The sequence below is a fragment of the Vanacampus margaritifer genome, chromosome 1 (genome assembly GCF_051991255.1).
Source record: "Vanacampus margaritifer isolate UIUO_Vmar chromosome 1, RoL_Vmar_1.0, whole genome shotgun sequence".
Lineage (NCBI taxonomy): Eukaryota > Metazoa > Chordata > Actinopteri > Syngnathiformes > Syngnathidae > Vanacampus > Vanacampus margaritifer.
This window is the reverse complement of record NC_135432.1, coordinates 29,564,740-29,586,417: the sequence shown is the minus strand read 5'-3', so window position 1 is coordinate 29,586,417 and position 21,678 is coordinate 29,564,740. Positions and strand designations below refer to the sequence as shown.

Genomic DNA, 21,678 nt, shown 5'->3' with positions numbered 1-21,678 from the left:
GCACAGAAAAATGAATGGTTGAATGGAATAATCATTCATATTGAGACATAACTACTCCGTCAATCTACCAATGTCTCTAGTGACGTCCGACCAATAACCTCATATAACAAACATACATTGATTTGTACTCAAATGGAAGAAAGATGAAGAGAATACTATGGCATGTTATATGTATGGTATGGATTGTTTTGGTGCAAAAGTGTGGTTACTTTGAGTGGAAACTGTTCTTCAGATCTTTTGAATTATGTGAGAAGTGCATCTCGTGATATTCTTTAACAAAAGTTGTGCTTGTTTTAATTTTGTCTTTTTCAGACCTGGAGGCAGTCAAAGTAGAAGAACAGGCCATGAAGTAAAAGCAAGAGCTAAAAAAAGAAGAAGAGCAGGCCACCTCCAAATCTATAAAACCTCTGGAAGTGGATTCAATACCTGAAAGAGGCACGACAACACTCGAAGGCCTCCTTTCCTATTACAGTCATGCCCTCACCTCTCATCTTCCCCGTTTTCCTCCTGCTCCTCCCCCTGTCCATGACCTCCTCCTCTTCGGCCTCATCCAATCTCCAGTCTTTCTCCCCACCAGAAGGGGGGCTTACACATTTGGTGGTTCATAATAAATCAGGCGAGATTTACCTGGGCGCCGTCAACTGGATCTACAAGCTGTCGAGCAACCTCACCAAGCTCCGCAGCCACGTGACTGGTCCTGTGACGGACAATCCTCGCTGTTACCCTCCGCCAGGCGTCCAGTCGTGCCCTCATGACTTGGTGCAGACTCCCAATATCAATAAACTTCTGCTGCTTGATGATGCCCACAACCGCTTAATTGCCTGTGGGAGTACTTCCCAGGGAATTTGCCAGTTCCTTCGTCTGGATGATTTGTTCAAACTGGGCGAACCCCACCACCGTAAGGAGCATTATCTATCCAGTGTTGCTGAGGCAAGCACCATGTCGGGGGTGGTGATCTCCCCAGATGCTTTTGGCGGGGGTGGGAAACTTTTTGTTGGCACTCCCATTGATGGGAAATCGGAGTACTTTCCAACACTGTCCAGCCGCAAATTAATGTCCAACGAGGAGAATGCGGACATGTTCAGCTTTGTCTACCAGGATGAGTTTGTATCCTCACAGCTGAAGATTCCATCAGACACGCTCTCCAAATTCCCCGCATTTGACATCTACTACATTTACGGCTTCAACAGTGAGCAGTTTGTCTATTATCTCACTTTACAGCTTGACACCAAACTCACTTCGCCCGATGCCGGGAGCGAGCAGTTTTTCACCTCAAAGATTGTGCGGCTTTGCGTGGACGATCCCAAATTCTACTCCTACATTGAGTTCCCAATCGGCTGCACCAAGGATGGAGTGGAGTACCGCTTGATCCAGGACGCTTATTTGGCTCGACCGGGGTCCCGTTTAGCTCAGTCGCTTGGTATTCAAGAGCACGAGGAGGTTCTTTTTGCTGTATTTGCCCAGGGCCAAAAGAACAGAGCCAAGCCACCCAAGGAGACGGCTTTGTGTCTGTTCACAATGAGACAGATAAAGGAAAAGATTAAAATAAGGATTCAGTCGTGCTACAGTGGAGTGGGGATACTCTCCCTGCCCTGGTTGCTCAACAAGGAGCTGTCCTGCATCAACTCGGTAAGTGTGTGAGCCTGACTGATTCAGCAAATCATGTTTGCAGCTGTGTCCACATGTGTCTGTTTGATCAAGCTGTTTCTTAGTTCCTGTATCAGCTCTGTCGAGTTCAGAAAACAGCAATGAGCTTGTCACAGTTCTAAGCACAGTGTTTGAAATACTGTTTTCATGTAATCACACATTTTAAGTGGGAGACAAATCGTAGAAAATTTGCCCTCTCTAAATGCTTGGAAGTAAAGTGGTCTAAAGTCTACAACCCCTGTTCAAATGCCATGTTTATTTGATTTAAAAAATGGGACTAAGACATTTTACAACTTTTTCATGCAAATCAAAAGAAAATATAAGCTTTTTCGTCATTTTTCACAAACACAACACAGCTCTTTGTGCCTAAACAAAACAAAACAAAAAACAAACAAACAAAAAAACGGCATACCTACAGTAAACCATTGTGGTGGTAGCATTATGAATCGGGCTGTTTTTCTTCCACTAGAACTAGGGCCTTAGCAAGGTGGAGGAAATTATGAGCAGTTGCAAATAAGAGTCATATCAGTGTTAGCTGAACGTTGTCAATGGTTAATCAGAGGCATTTTAAATGGTTGCAGGTTTGCGTTCACTCTCACTTAACATGAGTTTGAACGTGACCGTTTTTCTGAATTCTGAACGCAGTCACGCCCCCACTTCAAAGTGGGTGTGTGCACTTGTGCAACCACATTATCTCAGTTGTTCATTTCAACCTTTCCTTTAAAAAAAAAATAATTTCCCAATTGAGTTGTACAATTTGTAGATCACGTTAATGGTGGAAAGGTTTTAACATTAATCTCAGTCACATTAATCTCAGTCTCAGTTTCATGTAAAAAAAAAAAAATCTGTTGCACTGTGCAATACTAGAATAGAAATCGTTGTTGGACATTCCCATTTTGATATATTTAATAGAAAGTAATACCTTCCTTTTTGGATTAAACAATAACACAAATTCATATATAAAAAAAAAACTGAACTTGGCTCATGATAATAGATGTTGATTTACTGTATCTGTCTTTGGTTTTGGTTTTGTGTGGAATAATTACAGCAGCAGAAATGTTGCCAATGGCTAGATCTCTTCCTCTTTCACCAAGTTTTAAAGAATAGTAGCCATCTTTTTTCTTCTATAAAATGATTGATGTGAACTACTTTATTGCTATTTTGTTTGTAATTCGTCGTTCGTCCAGAAACAGGGCGAAAGCCAAATCAAAGTCAACAAAAATAAGTTGTACTTTTCCTTCTGGGTTGAACTATCAAACACACTTGTGGCTTTGATTGTTACATTTGACCACAGTTCCATTCCAGTGGTCTAATTTAACAACCATAACCACAATTCAGTGTAATAGTTCAACCACAAAAAAAACAAAACAGATGCCTTACATTCCCCACTATATGCTTCAGAATAGAAGCAAACATGCATTACTTTGCATGCTTTTGTGGCAAGCCATGAAGCCAGTAAGATTATTATTATTATTATTTTTATAATTGCCTAATTTTAGCACTCTCATTTAAAAAAAATACATATTGCAAATGGCTGTTTCTACCTTTTTATTATCTATCTTTAGTTGGGCACTGCCTGTATTACCTTGAGAAGTTTACCACCCTACTTTTTCATGGGCCAACCCCACAAGGAGCTTTCAGTTGCCTGTCAGACCTCTACCAGAATCTTTCATCACGCTACTGTTCACTGTCAAGTCTGCGATCCTCTAACATGGCACCTTAAACGGAGCAGGGCATTTGTGCGGCATTTAATGATTTCAGAAATAGAATAGTTAATTTTTTAGGTTCAACAGAAAGTTTTGTGCGAAGTTGAGTTTGGAAATGGTGAATCACAAAATGTCTTGTTCTATATGTCCTATATGTTGTTGGATAACACATACTGAAAAGCATTTAACCAAAATCCTGACCCCCAAACAACATTCATCTTTGTGCACTCATAATAGTAGTGTAAAACAGACCACTCCATTATTTGAAATCCTGACAAATGTTCCACTGCCAACTTTCCCAGTTGTCACTGTATGCCCACTATATGACATTCCGAAAAAAAAATGTTTACGTCACTGTAATCACTAATAAGAATATTTCTCACAATCCAGAATTTGGCAATGGCTTGTATTCGCCTTTCCTCATAGATGACTATTATGAGTGCCCTGTATCCTCATGAATTATTCAAGTGGTCTCACCTCCTGTTATTCAGTCGATTCTCTGTAACAGCCTGCTATAAATCTCTGAACTACTCTCCACCTCTCTGTCCCCGTCCTATCTTTCCTCCTCTGCTCTTCCTACCCTCCTATTCTCTTTAGTGTCTTGCAATCCAGCCTCATTATTTGCACGAAGATTTCTTTCATTTCACCAGTCCCATTCAACTCTTGCCAGTTTTTGACCTCACCAATTCATCCTTTGACCTCCTCTATCTTGAATATTGTAAACTTAAGCATCATTCATATCGCCAGTCCTGCTTCTTTTGTGCCCCTCTCCCTCGTGTCTGCATCCACTCGCTTTTTCACCAACTTGCTCTGACCTCGTCTTGACTTTCCATTGAGTGATGAGGTAAAGAGTGACTTAGTGTGTAAGCCAGCTCACGAATGTGATCTGAAAACACAATGCAGAGAACAGCTGATGCAATGAAAGAGGGGAGTGGATTGATAGAGACTGATGGAGACTGAAAGGAAGTTGATAGAGAGGGATATCGAAGGGGAAGAGGGTACAACTGCTGAATTATTGTTGAGATGGTGTGTAGAGAACAGCATGCGGGATTGAATGTAAAATAGGTACGTGAGCATGTAAAGACTTTACAAGAGAAGAGAAAAGAAATGACTGAAATTATGCCATTTTTCCACAAATTAGAACAGTTCCTTGTGTCTTTCAAGGGGCTCCTATCTCATGCAAATGAGCCACTGCTCTCCCTGATTTCCTCTACAGTGGGGCACACCAACGCGATTATAGCTTTGGAATATGTTGAGTCACATACATAAGATAATGTTACTGAATGTTTAACTATGAGCTTTATGTCGCTTTGCAGGTCACGTAAGGAATGACATTTGGACCACAGAAGCGGAGAGTCTTTAGATACAAAAATACAAAGTAACAACAGAGAGCAGAACTGGATGCAGAACACAAAAATACAAAGTGACCACACAATTCTATATGACAGAATAAAGGCAAAATAAGACAAAATAAGGATGATGCAGGGTCAATGCACACAGTCACAACATTGCGATTCCTTTTTATTTTATTTTATTTTTTTGGCACATAAGTAAAGTAGCAATCATTTACTGGAAAATAAAATCATAGCCATCATATTTTTATATTGTTGCTCCTGCATGCTACAGTAAATTCAAATCATATATACTGTACATATTGAGTGTTTAATAGTTGTGATATTTTTATATTTGTTGTTCAGTGCTTTCCAACTTAAATTCAAAATCAATGTTTACTTCAAATTGCTGAGAAATCCCCCACTATGTTGAACATGGCACATTTGCTTGATCTGTTCAGAATATTCAGATTTCTTTTACATTTGAAGAGTGCCATAGCTGACATAGGGCAATAAAAGCTTTACATCTCTGTCACAAGCCCATTGGCCTTGTAGTCTGAAGCGTACTTGTGTGCTTGCAATTATGCAAATGAGCTTACAGTTACATGATTGTCCTTTATAGCCATCTGTCGTTTTGCCTGCAATCGATCAAGGTCGTGTCAGAGGCACTCGCTCTGGGACGCGGCGGTGATGAATTTATCATCTTAACGGCATGTTCAGTGCTTCCTGAAGAGCGCGCTAGCCTGACAGCTCGTTGCCTCTGTCGTTGTGTCAGGTGGAAACTTTCAAGCGGGCCTGTTTCCATAGAAAAGGTCGTGTTAGTCAGACAGAACTCCCTCCATAACCCCCAGTACACCCCTAGAAAAGCAAAGTGATATTACTGAAATGATACTCCCTCAAATCCCTCATGTAGGCCCAATTTGAATCCGGTACTGCATGCACCACACACCTCTAGTTACCGTGTATAAATCAAGAACTGCATATTTTTCAGCTTTATATATATTTATATTTAAATTAAAGAAGGCAAACTATGGACTTCTACAGATTTGCTGCACTTTTGATATCACAATCTGGAAAATTTAAGAATGGCTTACTCATATTTTGGGAAATAGCTCACAAAAGTTTTACTCGGTTTTGTAATTTCATACCTAATCGGTAGGCAGGCTCTCAGGAGACCCAACTATTTTTATACAGTACAAGTAATTGTAAAGTAAATTAAGGTTGTCTACTAAGAGACTGTGGATGTAAATCAGCAGAAGTGCTACCTCTGGAATATTTACAAATTTAAACAAAACAAACAATAATGATTTCCACATAACCTATGAGATGGGTGGCTGATACACCAAGAAATAATCTATTAAATTTCAGCTGTAATTGTAGATAATGTTGAGACTTGAGGTGGTCTACTTAAGCAATCAAAATAATATTGGTGGACCACCTACAACTTACTTTACCATTCAGAGCACACAAATATTCAAACAAGAGGTTAATGACTTTGGTCTTTAATAACATTTGACCACTTCTTCATCTCAATGCATGCTCAACACTTTCTGTTTACCACAGTGACAGGAGGTGCAGAGTTAGAACTCAAACACAGGCAAGTTGCGGAAGAGTTGGGAAACACAGAGTCTTTAGCCTATATACAAAAAATACAAAGTACTAAACACAGCAGGGCTGGATTCAGATGGCCTAGAAGAAAACCTTGACTAAGAGCCTTGAGCGGGCTTGATGCAGACAACTTCAAATTAGAGAGCATGGCTGGCTGGATGGAAGCAACCTTGAATACATAGATTGATAGAACAGCTTGCATGGAAGATTAGGGATAGGATAGTTTGACGTGCTGAGAAATCTGGGCTCAGGAACGTTGACGTACTAACAAAAGCGTCAGTAACTCTCACTAGGGCAAAATTCGATATGACAGAATAAAGACCCTGTGATAAAATAAGAGTGACTAGACAAAGTGTGACTAATTAAAGACCATAGTAACTGCTTAGCAACTGTATCATCATAAGGGACATAATAACCACATAGCAACAATGCAATACGATGACTAGACAAACTAAGACTACCTAATACGTCATCATCAGGGATAGAGCAACTGTATAGTAGGGTTGGGCGGTATTTAAATTTTTAAGTTTTACCATCTCCACATTTAACTGGGGTACATGGTCATACCGTTGCTAATTTTAGACTTTTTTTTTAAGACTTATCTTGCGCTGACAACAGCCAATCTGTCTAGAAGTTAATGGTCACAGATCTGTTCACTGTGTGCTCCGGTTGCATTTGTAATAATCTTTTGTGTGACGAAGCACATTTGAATGTCTGTCTGTCCATGACAGCACGTCTTTAGCTGAAGTGTGTCGCTGACGTGCATGCGCTACTTTTACGCCGCTGAGCCAAGCTCAGATAGCATTACGTAGAATACATTGTTCCCCGCAGACGCGCACAAACTTCTACGGTCCTCCACACTTACAAACTGTTTCTCGGTTTACTGAACTTTTTTAATGAAACACGCTGTGGGCGCACGCACATTGGACATCTACACAACACACAAACATAAGCACGCAGCCTCACCCCCACCCCAAGAGCACGCACAGATTCACTCACCTGCGTGCCGCGGTCTCGGGTTGATGTGTGTCCATGGACGAAAACAAAAATCACTTACTGATTTTTTGTATAAATAAAAGCGCTTTGTGGCGCGGCGACAAACTTATCACTTTGCAGCAGTGAGCGGGGTATATCGTTCCTCAGATGAGTCGGGAGATACAAAGTATATTCCATCTTACACCGTTACAGTCCTCATGCAGATTTTGCATACAGGCCACATCGACATTTGCTGCCAAATTTTAGCAGTTGCATTTTTTTTTCTTTTTAAGGGACCGCTTAACCGAGCAGTGCTGACTGGCCATTTTGCCTCACTCCGTTTGAGCTTACTATTAATTTTACACTGTTATAGTATTATTCATTGTTATAGTATTAGTAATTTGAAAAAAAAATACAAATGTTGTGTTATCAAATAATTTTGTTTAATATCATAATAGGTCATTATATATATATATATATATATATATATATATATATATATATATATATATATTTTATGACGGTATTGACAGTGACACCGTTGCCATTTTTGGACACCGCGGGACTGTAAAGCAACTACAAATATTCTCATGAGACATAGCAACTGCATAGCAACTGACAACATCAACATTATAACATGACCCCAACCCAAAAACAGTCACATAATTGACCCAATGACCCAACCCAAGACACAGTCAAAAACAATGACCCTAAAAGTGTATTTCACAACTGTAGGGGGAGCCAGGCTGCAAAAACAACACACGGTTGCCCTAACACTAAGTCTCAGTGAATTTATTGTTATTATTATTTTTTAAGCTATTTCAAAAAGCTATAAGGCTGTGTCTTAATTTTCAAGGGCAAATAAAGGCATCCACATCACAACGCTGTGAGAAGTAATGATGCTTGTGATGCATTCGTATTACGCTTCTGAGATTGAAGCGTCTCAGTGTCGCATTGTCTCCATTTTGAAGGGCGGCCTGCTCTTGGAACTCCTTGCTGACTGTTCACTGAACATGTTCTTGAAAAGTTATTCATAAAACATCATTTGCTTTGCTTTACTACAAGATGGTGATGATTATTTTCCCCAGACATGTCCTCGAGGGAGTTGTAACACTTTGAATACACACTGGAGATTTCCATTGAATTAATTGCATCCATTCCATTACATGTTTGTGACCTCTGGAATGAATTAGTGTTACCATTTAGGATTTAGGTCTTGCCTCTCAGTAGGCTGACGACAACATTTGATTATTATTTTTTTTCTTTATATGACGTCACAGAATTCTACGTAATCAATATATACTTTATTATTATTATTATTATTATTATTATTATTATTATTATTATTACTTTATTAATCATTTGTCTGTTATACTCCTCCATACTAGTAATATCAGTGTAACAATTTGTGCCTGGACGCGTACTGCAAATCCGCCTTTGCTGTTGACCATTTACCACCGAATCAATTTGAAAGGTTTATCAATTGTACTTTTTTCAAAACATATTAGATTGTACCAAGACTGTATGTGGCCCATATGCTAGCACAGCCGCGTCAACCTACGGAAAGTGCTGAACTGATTGAAATGGACTTTGTCAATAGTACATATTAATGTCAGTATAGCAAAAAAAATTTTTTATTGAATATAATAATTTACAAGAACGTAACCACAAGACAAGTCGAAATCATCATCAAAATTCTAAAATTTGTCCTTACTTTTAAAAATGGGTGTACTCATTTATGTTGATTACTGTAAATTACTCTAAAAATGTCATGCTGCAACAATACATACAAGCATGTGCCCCTAAAAAATGGTTCTAAATTTGATACAGAAAGAAAATTCTGAAATATCTATGTCATTTTTTTTTATTATTATTTTTTACAACCCACACCTATTACAAATCTTCTACTAATTGCAATGCATTGTTCTTTTTCCAAAATCCTCCGACCTGGGCGTATAATGACTGCGTCATGTTTCGTCAGATTTTTCCTAAACAATGTTAGTCGAATTGTTGATTGTCTGACATTGTGGGCAATTGACTTTAGCGGCTCTGTGAAGTCAAATGGCAGGTCTGTCCCTTTTGCCTCCTCGTGGGAGTTAAAGTGCTGGGTGACCTTCGCCGGCTGTGGGCTGCCATCCAGCTCTACAGCTCTTTAAGCGGGCAGACGCGTCTGCAACGTTACCCACTCAGAATGTCAAATGAGACTTATTCAGAAACGGCGATAGTATCCCTCGTGCATGTGTGTATTTGCTAAGGGTTCTCTATCTCTCTTTTGTTCGTCTTCAAAAAAGGCCATGTGGATGTCAGAGAGAAAAGCAAGGAAACTATTATAGCCCACTTTCTCATTTGCTCTGGATTAGTTTCCTTCTTTTCTCCTCTTGCTATTAATATTAATCACTGTTGGCCAGGATTCCGGTCTATTTTTGAGTGGCATTTTTGTATATACCGACTTCCTGGCAGCTGACAAGTGTTTATGTGTACAAGAGTGCACGTCGGTGTTTGTTTCCATCTGTTTATTGCTTCGTTCTTTCCCTGTTATTCTTATTTTATCTTCAGTCTCATTAGAGTTGTCTTTGTTCCGCAAAGGACGGATCACCCACATTGCATCATGCTTTGGGCCTCCTGGGTGGGGAATATCATGGCTCCAAATGGCTGACTTTACATCATGCAGGATCATTTTATATTTTATATTACCCACAGCAATATTGTGTTTATGAGGAGATGTGGACATCACAATTACAATCCAGTAATAACGTAAGAGTGGAACACCTACGGCCGAACTCTGGTCAAACTCCACGTTCGATTTTAAACTAATTGTTTCCATAGCAAAATAATGCTGCCATCGTAAAACCTTGAACTCTACAAACATACTTTAAAACAACATTTTGTATTATTATTATTATTATTATTATTACATGAATTTTATAACTGTAAACGCAACTTGGAGAAAGTAATACATTTTGATAGTTGGTCATTAGTATTGTTGCTATCTGCCTTTGTTGGATGAGAAATTATCGCTATACATTGTTTGAATGACATTTTTGTCCTTATGAGACTCAAGTGTCACTTCACACATTTGGATCAAGATGCCAGACAAGATTCCGGAAGTCCAATATAAAAGCTTTTTTCTTTATCTTGATCGGAGCAGGGTTAAATTGGTTTTGTTGTCAAAACTGTTCTTTTGGGAAATCCGTTTTAATGAGGTGTTGTTTCATTGTCTTGAGGGATATCACACCATGACACAGCAAAATGCTACACACCTCTAGGCTTTCTAATGATATCCGTTGTGACGTTTGTTTGTCTTGTGATATTTCTGGCCTCAAGCTGGATTTGCGTGTTTCCTGTGAAATCTTCCTAATTTGTAGGTAATTCTCAATAGAAGGATTTAGAGGAAGTGCCTGTGAAGCAATTTTATTGCTCAGTTGTTCATTGTTAGCTCGAGCACATGACAGGATGGATTAATGACCACAATTGGTTTGCAATAGCGTCAGCTGGTTGTGGATTTTGAGTATTTCAAAGCTTAAGGCCACGGAAACTTTCGAATTGAGCCATACCATATTGAATCAAATGCAACATTTCTTCTTAAACATTTCTCAGCTGTTAGGGTTATATTCCATATCTAACTTTAATAATTATTGTATCGTGATGTTTGGATATCCTTACCTCGATAGTCATTGCACAACCTAAATGTCCAAACAGGTTGCACCAAAGCCCTCTCTATACTGCCCACAGTCTTTAGGGGGCAAATATTTCTATGCTATCTCGTAATGGTGTTGTATTAAGCGATTTTTAATTTTTTTTTAATGGAAGGCATTTTACAATTTACCAGAAATGTAATCAGTCCACTAATTGTTTTATGCTTAATAAACTGTGGTCCCAATATGGGATAGGCGTACACTACCACTTAGGCAACATGCCATGCAGGGTTGTGTCCTTGTGCAATGCTGCACCTGTGTGTTAACATTTGCTATACACACTCCTCTGTGAGGGCAGATTTGAGGCTCACACTTTTGGGTGAGCTCCCGCAGTGGTCTGTTGTAATTGGATTAGGGCTGTCAGGAATGGCTTTAGTTGCGATTACACAGATTACGCTCTGCTGTGCTCGGATGGGCAGCCCAACTTTAAGAGCATCATCTGGTTTGGGTTACAGTGCATAGAAAGAGCAATTTGGCTTCAGTGAAGCTGTAATGCAAGATGTTATAAACTGTCATTTCAGTTTTTACTCTTTGCATAAGAGAGGGTCTGGCTCAAATGTTTTTGTTGTTGTAGTTGATTCCAAAGGTGCTTGATGGGCTGGAGGTCAAGTTCTTTCACACCAAAAGCCGTTTAAGCATGCGGGGCAGTCATGCTGGAACAGAAAAAGACATTCCATAACTTGTTTTTCACAAAGTTGAAAACTTGTAATTGTCCCATATATTTTCCAGTGATATAGCCATATTCTTGATAGAATAATTGATTATGATGTATGATTTTCCATTACTTTCGTCCACATGATTCATTTTAAATTGTTGCAACTCTAAAGATGATATTTTGTAATCAAGAAAAAAAAGGAATTCAAACAAAAGCAAGGGATTGAAGAGAACCAACGTGTGTGAAACAAGTTAAATATGTAAACACTTACAGCATAATAGCAAGCAAACCGTGGAATATATCAAGATGCAAAATAAATGCTGAAATGCTTTCTCACACTTTTGCCTGCAGCTTTTTATTTCCTACCATTTCCTCAAATCTCTTTGCTGCCAGACCGCCTCCTTTTCCAACTCAACTCTCCCTATTTAATTTCAATCAAACCAACAAACACTTGCTGAAATGTCAATGTGTCTTATTTTTAGTCTTGAGCTAATATGAATTTAAAAAAAAAGTTATTTCCCAAATTGGATAGTGCTACTGAAGAACCTACATTTTTACATGTTGATGAAGATATACAAAAAGTGGGAAGCACAGGAATTTATAATTACCTTTTGAAGTATTATGAAAGTAATGGACGTGTCTTAATGGCGCTGCCCATCTGTTTGTCATCCTCCATGAACCAGGAAGTAATTGGTGGACCAAAACACCAATGTTCCAATAGTTTTTCTACCTTTTGTTAACTGTTTGACCAGCATTCTGCTTACTTTGGAAATGTTGCTGTTGATAATCTGGCAGCATTAAAAAATGAAGCAATTTAAGTAAATTACACAAAACACTGAGAACAATGTTATGATGGGCTATTTGGAAAGTCACTGTGCACATATTTTTTTAACAGATACGTCTATTTTTCAGTTTAGAGTATATATAATGCATTTCCAGTATTCTATATTAACACACATCTCTACAGGGATTTTACGAATTGGACTCATCCTTTATACAACATTACTGTTGGCTAATAGGATCAGCTTTGGTATGGTATTTCATAATTCTTTCTTTCTTTCTTTCTTTCTTTCTTAGTTTAAGAATGACCAAGCTTGTAAAAATCAACCACTGTACAGTGGGGATGCACCGAAATGAACATTTTTGGCCGAAACCGCAAATGAATTTTTTTTACTATCATTGCATTTATTATAATTATTATTATAATATTATATTATTATTAAATATTTAATTAGCACTGGCATTTTAACCAAGCACAATATAAATTGAAATTTACCCACACCGCAGACATGTTGGCTAATGGTACATTAAACAGCAAACGAGGGTTGAGCATTTTCTGGCGGTGCGATTGCACTTTATCGTCGATGTAGTTTGCACAGGCGGGCATGAATGCGTGCGGCACACTTAAAATCGGCACATTCACATATTCACCAAATTTAAAAAATTAATAAATACATTTGTTCGCACCAGAAATCGGGAACGGACTGCAAAGCCACACACAGCGTCCTCCTGTACAGCGTCTGGAGCCGCCCGGAGATTTTTGTATTTAAAACTGTTGATAGCAATAACATTAGCTAAAGTATTTAGCACGGATGCCGTGGAAGCGTTCGAGGGGCTCTTATAAAGGGAAGGCGCTGCAGGAGAAAGATTGGCTCACCTGTACTGCAGTACACGGCAGTTCTGTCTTTTTTCGACCCTCTTAAAAAGCGACGGCCCTCTCCTCTGGAGTGTGGAACGACCCCGGAAACTGCTGCGACCGACCGGTGCAAAGTGCACAATAAAAAGCCAGCCATAAGCGAGGCGGACACTCACCCCCGCGTTCGCTGTTTAATTCAAACAAACGCTTGCTTGCAGCGTTTTTTTTGCTTGCGTCACCACAACATCCTATTTCGGCCATAGTCTTTCGGCTTTAATTTTATTTCGGCCGAAGTTTTTCGGTATATCACCTTTACAGATGGGAGATTATCTGCTGCTTGTACATGCTACGATGTGTGTGTATTGTGTAACGTAGCCTAGTTGTAAGGTGCAGGCGACATCGTGTGATGAAGGCAGACAAGGCTGCTAGATGCACTTCTGTTCTGTCATTAGGAAGGGGATGTCGAGGTTGAAGCAATACACTTTTGTCCATTTGACACACTTCTCTTGGATATACATGATGCACACACAGAGGCACGCACAAATGTTAAAAAGTGAGTGCGTGTGTGTTTAAGCAGCTCAAAGCCTCAAGTGCCCCCATCTGTCTGACAGATGTTTAACATCCCTGCTGCACCCCCTGCCCTGTCACACATGTGCAAACATAAACTGCCTTTACACACACACACACACACACACACACACACACACACACACACACACAAGCACACACACACACACGAACACGCATGCACGTGTGCACGCACACACACTGCCCTCATTAGCAACCAATTAAAGAGCAGATATTGGCTCACTAGGGAGAACCAAAGACCAACCGGTTTTGTTCTCCGTCTGCAGTGCCAGGTCACAGCAAATATCTGGACACAAGCCAGACTATTATGTGTGTGTGTGTGTGTGTGTGTTTTGTGTGTTTTGTGTGCATATGCGTGTCTGTTGTTGACTTATTTACCCGAAGTTTGGCAGTCCATCCTCTTCTGTGGTCTATATTAGAAGGGACATACAAACACATAATTAAATGCATTATTCAACTGGACAAGTACTGTTGCATCAGCTTTCCAGTCCAAGTGCAGCTCCTTCTTTAAAAGAAGAGTAATGTGTTTTATGTCAATTTTAGATGGGGAGAATGTAAAGTAACTTAACCACTGTAATTAATACGGCTAATACTTAAAAAAATAATCGAGTGAAACTTAAATATCCAAAAATCATAGATGTATTCTGTTTTCTGTTAAGCGGCACTGTGGCACATCCGCCTCAGAGTTCTGAGGTTGTGAATTCAAATCCGGGCTCTGAATGGAGTTATCATGTTCTCCCTGTCCTTGTGTGGTCAAACTGGTTTCCACTTACATCCCCAAAACATGCATGTTAAGTTCATTGAGAAATAATGGGTGGATATTTTCTATTGACAATGTTTAACTACACACTGTAAAATCTGTATCCAGTCACCTAGCTGAAGTAGCATTTTTTTAAGTACAACTTTTTTTTTTTAATAGTACAGTACTGTATTTCTGTTGTACTATAATTTTGGGGGGACTACATCACTGTATTTAAGCATGAATTTAACAGTTATGCATTATAAAGTATGCCACTAACCACGGTTTATCATAAAAAATAAACTTGATATAGTGCAAGCAAGTCCTTGATGGTGATGTAGGTACATTTGAAATGTTTGTTCTGTTGTTTGTTCTCTCTCTACTTTGTAGATGAAGTTCTTTCTGGTGTGCAGTACTGTAATATACTTTTTTTCTTTCTAAATTATTTGGTCATCATCACGTTTCTCCAATTCTTTTCTGTGATGCCATCCAGTTTCATAAAATATGATGAAGTATTGGACTTCTCAAGAAATACAGTGGAACCTCGAAGTTTGAACGTCTCGGAACTCTTACAATTCGGACTTCAACCAAAAAATCTGAGTAAAAAATGGCTCGGAGTTTGAACTCATTTTCGGAGTTCGAACACCAAAGCAAAGCGAGCTAAGCCGAACATACCTTGAAAACGGGTAGCCGAGTGAAGCCGAGCAATGCCGAATGCTCACGTTGCGGTAGTTGAGACGATGCACTGCTCATTTCCAGTCAGATCGTGAATATTCCCAGAGGTGCTCCATACTCGCGAGTGCATTTTGCTTTTTCCAATTTTCTTCGCCATGGGCCCAAGGAAAGACAACAGTGCCAGTGGCAGTAAAGAAAAACATACAGTGCTACGAACCACAGTGGAATTAGAAAGGCGATTATCGCGCCGTTGTAACTACCGTGACTACTTCTGTAAATACTGGAACTTAGCTGTTCAACAACGTGCCTGACGTTAAATAATGCATGCAAGGACCGCTTAGTAGTCCAACAATATGCCCAATATAAAATACACAAACTCAGCACTGAACTAAAGCCAGCATTAACATAGCATTTATCATCCACTGATGCCATCACACCACAACAAAAAAGGTAAGGTATTTTTTATTGTTCAAATACTGTACAGGGTGAAAATGTAAAAAACTTAAATAAGAATTTTCTGTTTTTGGAGCTTGGGAACGGATTAATTGCATTTAAATTATTTCCTATGGAATTTTTCGGAGGTTGAACCCATTCAGACTTTGAACACTCCGCAGGAACAAATTATGTTCAAACTCCGAGGTACCACTGTATGTCTGAAATTCTCAGTTGTATGATCTCAGGTGCATTTGACTTAAGAGGTTCTTTTATACATTAGCTTATGGAGGACCAAAACTGCCAAAATTAAAAATAAAGAATAAATAAATAAAAACTGATACAATAATATTATTCAAAAAATAAATACATAAATAAATAAAATAAAAAAATATATACATATATCCCTAAATAAATAAATACAAGTAAAAATAAATACACAAAAAACAAGATAAAAAAAATAAAAACTTTAATTAAAATATTGAATTAAATACCTAAATAAATATATGAATAGAATTAAATATCAATCAATAAATGCTCTCACATGTATTCATTTTATGCTGCAGACGCTCTGTCGGATTGAAATGTTATTCAAATGAGGGGGAGGTTTTATATCCGTTTTTATTTTCACTTTTATTCATTTATTTATTTAGTCATTTATTTATGTTTAATTTTGGCAGTTTTGGTCCACCTTATTAGTTAGGTACGTCACATAATAGCAATTGTTTACTGACACCCTGCTTTGCAAAGTACACAATACATTTTTTTTTGTGTTGGATTGTGTAAATATGATGGTCCACAATAATGGCCATCATAGATTTGATGTGTTTTCCCCAGAAAACTACAGCAAGGTCAGTGCTGCAGGCAACTCTTAGGAGTAAATCGAAACTCTTTTTCTACATTGAACGTAATTAGCGACGACAAGCACACTGTTGACCCTTCGTCTAATTCCATGTTTCTCCTCCTTGTTTCCCGTCCTCACCCACTCTCAGTCTGTATCTCAACTCACATTCATCATTCAAGACTTTGGCAAAGGGTTTGTGTGTGTGTGTGTGTGTGTGTGTGTGTGTGTGTGCGTGCGCATGTGCGTACATGCAGCATGTGTGTGTGCGAGAGATGCCAGGGGCTACGCTGCGACTGTGTACAGCAGAGGTCTTGGGCAAGGACATCACAGGGGACTCTGTCCTTGTATCACCCCCTACAAATGGAACAAAAAGGTGTTCATGGTTGTAATGATGTTGTGTATGGCTCGAGCTAGGAATAATAATAGAACCGTCAGCCGATGGGGACAAGTGACATAATATTGGGGGACACTGCAGTTTCAAGAGGAAATGTCCTTCCACTCTGGGCAAAGTTGATGGTCAATTATTGTGACGTAAAGATCAATGTCACTATTTGTGCAAAAAAAGATCAACTAAAATCTAAAGTCTTACTTACCGACCAACCATAACATCATGATGACTATTTTTAAAATCTAATGAGATCCAGAAAAATTGGCTACCTATTTAAACAGCATATTAGACTCCGTTAACAGCAATAGTTCTCAGCTTGTGGTCTTCTGATCCTGGGGGTCTGAAAAATAATGAATCATTAATGATTTTGTCATATCCTTTAGATAAGTGCATATCTAGGTACAGGTGTGCCAGTTAAACAAAACGAACACTGTAAACCATTTACTTCTCTCTATGTTAGCTTTTAGTCAATTAAAGTCTGATGAGTAGTGCGATGTATCATCACATCAATCTGACATCCCTACATGTGCAAAACATGTTTAGCTCGTAATAATGGATACATTTTGAATTAAATTCAAATTAATTCGTTTTTTTTGTATTAAACTGGTCATTAATATTTAGGTTGAAATATATAAAGAAATAATTAAAATATTATTACATCTATAAATAAATAATTACCATTCATTCCATTCATCTGTCATTTTTCATGCGCAGAAAGCAAATACTGTACATTGTATTTGTGTTTAATATGAAGTACTTTTTAATAGCAAAGTTATATTGTTACATAGTCTTTTTTTTTTTTAAACACAAAGAGTTTTAGGTTGTTTCCGAGCATACTCATAATTTTTAAGGTGTTTTTACCAGAATAATAAGCACAATATTAGGAGAATGAAAGTGAATAAATTTCATCTTTTGATCTTCTCTTGGACACATTGAACTTTTCTTTTGTAAGAATACAAATTTGTATCCTGACAAAAGACATATTTATTTATTATAATCCTTACAACTTTTTTTTAGTTGAATAATACAACTGAATTCACATAACAATTAAAAAAAAAAATCTACAAAATTATAGATTTGTAACTATTGTAACTTTATGGCTTTTTTCTTAAAAATAGTCAGCTTTTTACGTTTTTTGGGGGGGATTATGAAGAAGTCCTTGGGAAAAAATAAAAAATAAATCTCCCTGTAAGGGTTTCTGGAACCAAAAAGTTGAACCCCTAGTCGGCATTATACCATAGACAGTGTTCTTCTATTCCACTGCAAATTACGCCCACAGTATAATTACATTTGCGCAATGAATCAAAACAGAGGTCAGTTGCAGCTATATAAGCATTCTGGTTATGATGTTGTGGCAACTGGTGTATGTAAAACTAGGTTGAAGAACATATTTAGCCTTTCTACATTTGATACAGGTGATTATAAACCTATTCCCATGAGAAATATTCAGTTTGGTTTGGAATTATTGGTTAACATCTATTTCATGTTTCCTTGTCACCTCCGGATGTTTTTGTTTTTCTGGTTCCACTCCAGTCTCATGACCTAGCCTGCCTGCATGATTGCCATGAAATTCTGACAATGGCCTGCTGTATTCACACATGGGCTCAGTAGGATATTACATAGATGATGAACTATGAAACTGGCAGGGTAAAGTCTGTTTTATGTCTGGTCCTCACAGTTCTCTTTACTGCTTCGAAGTATGGGCCGAATCGTATCCGTCATCTCATCTCCCAACATCAGGGAGACGTTTTACCGTGCCAAATTCATTCTGGAGCATGACAATCAGCCCAACAACGCTGCCAGAGTCCTACAGTACGATAGTCGGTGAGAAAAAGAACAAGGGGTCCTGCAGCAGATGGTGCAAACCCCCCCCGAGCCTTGATCTCAACATTGTCCTGCCTGCCAGATTATAGAAGGACTTTTGGCAAATGGATTTTTTGTGTGCTTTTGCACTCTGTGGAGAAAACATTGATAAACTCGGATGAAGGATTCTCACACTGCAGGCATAATTGAGTCTACAGATTCAAAAGTTGTATGCTGATGTCTTCAAATCTTTTCCTGTTATAAATGTTTAACCAAAATAAAAAAGTTTTTTTAATTTTCTTTTTTGTGTGTCTTTGCTGATACATCTCAAGTAATGCAAAAAAAAAAAAAAATAATTTTTTTTCAAGGTTTACCTTTGTTAGTCCCGCTCAGGCAAAATTGTCTTGGAGCAAGGGACAGCTGCATCTAGGGCTGAACGATTAATTGCATTTGCAATTAAATCGCGCTTTGACAAAGCGCAATTACGTAATTGTGAAAGGCTGCGATTTAAATGCCCATTGAAACGTAGTGGAAGGAGAGAAAGAGTGAGGGGGGGGGGGGCGGGGGCAGGAACATCACCGCTGTAACTGCACGAGTTTTTTTGTTTCATGAGACCATGAGACGAATGTCCAACATGTTTAATCTGTTTGATCTTGGTTTCAAAACAACACTTCACCGTTGTGAGTTATGACTTTTCGGCTGCCGTAGTGTCGCGCGTTTTGTAAACTGAGTGCACACGCAAGTGAGCGGCAGCAGCTGATAAATTTGAGTTATCCTATATTTTGAGGTTAAAAAGGCCATATGTTGTGTCGTCCGATTTCATGAATGAAAATTCGGACGGACGAAATGATTATTGTTTGTCATTACTCACTGTCATTTAGGTGCCGCTGCCGCCGCCACTTTTAATGTACATGTATTGTAGTGTTGGTGAACTAATCAGGGCAAGCGGTGAACATGTGTAACATGAAAAGTTGGATATGTTGAAGTGGTAAATTGTAACTGTATAACTGTAATTTTAGTATAAAAAAACTGTGATCTAATGGCTTCATTTGCCTTAAGATCCTGTAATCTATATTATATGTGATATTGTTTATTTATAATAAAATTATTTTGGGTAAAAAAATTATTGAAAAGGACCTTGAAAAAAATAATCGCATATTTTGGGGAAAAAAAAATCGCAATTCAGCTCTGGTTGCATTTTTTTATTTTTATTAATTAGCTTTCTAAAATAATGTCCTTAGTCATGTTTTTATTTTATTTTTTCAGAAAACAAGAAAATCTAAATCTAAAACAAATACTGAATGATAAAAGTATACTTTATTAATAACTTAATTTTAGAGGTAGTATTGAATGGGGATAGACCGATAATCAGTCCGGGAGATAATCGGCGCCGATATTCAGCATTTTATGAATATCGGCATCGGCCTCTTTTTTTTGTTTTGATGACTGATATATTAAAAACTGTTATTTTTGCTCCGATGGGCGCATTTCTCCTCCGTCTGCTCTGAGTCAGCGGCTGTTGACTCCCTGCAGCATTGGCCTGCCCACAGCACCATCTGAATTGTTGCTCGTGCAGTGCTAACAGCCAATAAGCAGCAATTAGCGGCTATTAGCCAATGAGCTAACGGCTAGCTTGAGGATTAACACGTTTTTTTAGCGACTATTTGGGAGTTATCCCAGAGTTAGCAAGTGGGTGAACATTTATCCCACAGACTAACAGTTAGCTCACGAATTAGCAGCTATTTGGGAATTAGCATGCGGGTGAATGGTTAGCCCGCGAGTTAACCGTTAGCTCGCAAATTAGCGGCTATTAGCCTGCAAGATAACCGGCTAGCTCACAAATAAACGGCTATTTGGGAGTTAGTGGGGGGTTAGTGTGTGGGTGACTGGTTGGCCCGTGAGCTAACAGTTAGCCCGCGAATTAGTGGCTATTTGGGAGTTGGCATTATAGTTGGTGCAAAAGCTGATGGCAAACAAAAAACCTTTAACATGTTGCAAATCACAAAAGGTGTTAAATAAACATGTACTTTAAGGCATTTAAGCAGTCAAGTGCTGGAGTTTTTATTATTATTTTATTAAAATTTTTTACATCAACTTTTTTTTTCTTGCAAATGTATATCTGCTTTAAATATCGATTATCAGCCTCCCTGACTACCGATAATCGGCCCTGAAAAAAGCATATTGGTCTATCTCTAGTATTGAATAATCTGTTTAACTAAGGATGTAGCAGATTTTAGCAGAGGTGGCCTAGCATCCTGAGGAGATGTTGAAGGTTAAAAAAAAATAAAAAATAATAATTAACAGTTCTTACTCAGAGTTCAGTGCATGATCGTTTGACTATATACAAAGAAGCAGAGGGGGCTAAAGCTTGGGTAATAGATAATTTGGTGTAAGATGAGGAGTGATGTTGCATTCAGAGTTTTCCTGTATGTTTTTTCTCAATTAGGTTTGTTTTGTGAATCAAATGATTGTGTAATATTGGAATGCAGGTTTCCACCAAGTCACAACAATATCAACTCCCTGTTTATCTGCAACACAGAAGCTTTTTCCATACTAACACAGTGAACATTTATTTTTTATTTTTTTATCAGCCTGAATCTAACTTGAATGGAAGATAGTTTAAAAAAAAAAAGGAGGAGCAAATGAACAGCTGTTGCTCAAGCAGTGCAATCTGAAGACACAAAGAGCCTTCCATTTCATTTTTTTCATCACACAAATGTTTTTTTAAAGGTTAGTCTGAAGTCTCACGCCCCCTTTCACACTGGCCTTCAAAGCCGGCTTTTTCACATCTTCATCCTTGTTCACTGGCCTGTGTGTAAGGTATTGGTTCGGGTTGGCGGGGTTGAAGTCGACCCACAAATTTTCCCGGCTGTCTTGTATTAACGGAGGAGTAACAGGGGCAGATAGCTGAAAACTGTGACCGGCTTGTGAAGTGTTTTAACACCTGAGACTCACT

The 21,678-nt window shown here is 38.4% G+C and overlaps 1 protein-coding gene across 4 annotated transcripts in view; it reads left to right on the top strand.

Moving 5' to 3' along the window:
- Positions 1-21,678, top strand: part of LOC144035843 (plexin-A1-like) — a 248,625-nt gene that overhangs the window by 52,001 nt on the left and 174,946 nt on the right. For all 4 annotated transcript variants that reach the window (XM_077545873.1, XM_077545896.1, XM_077545888.1 and 1 more), the window contains one exon: positions 313-1,629. In XM_077545873.1, the coding sequence (XP_077401999.1) occupies positions 475-1,629 (1,155 nt within the window). In that variant the 5' untranslated portion in view covers positions 313-474. The remainder of the gene's footprint in view (positions 1-312; positions 1,630-21,678) is intronic.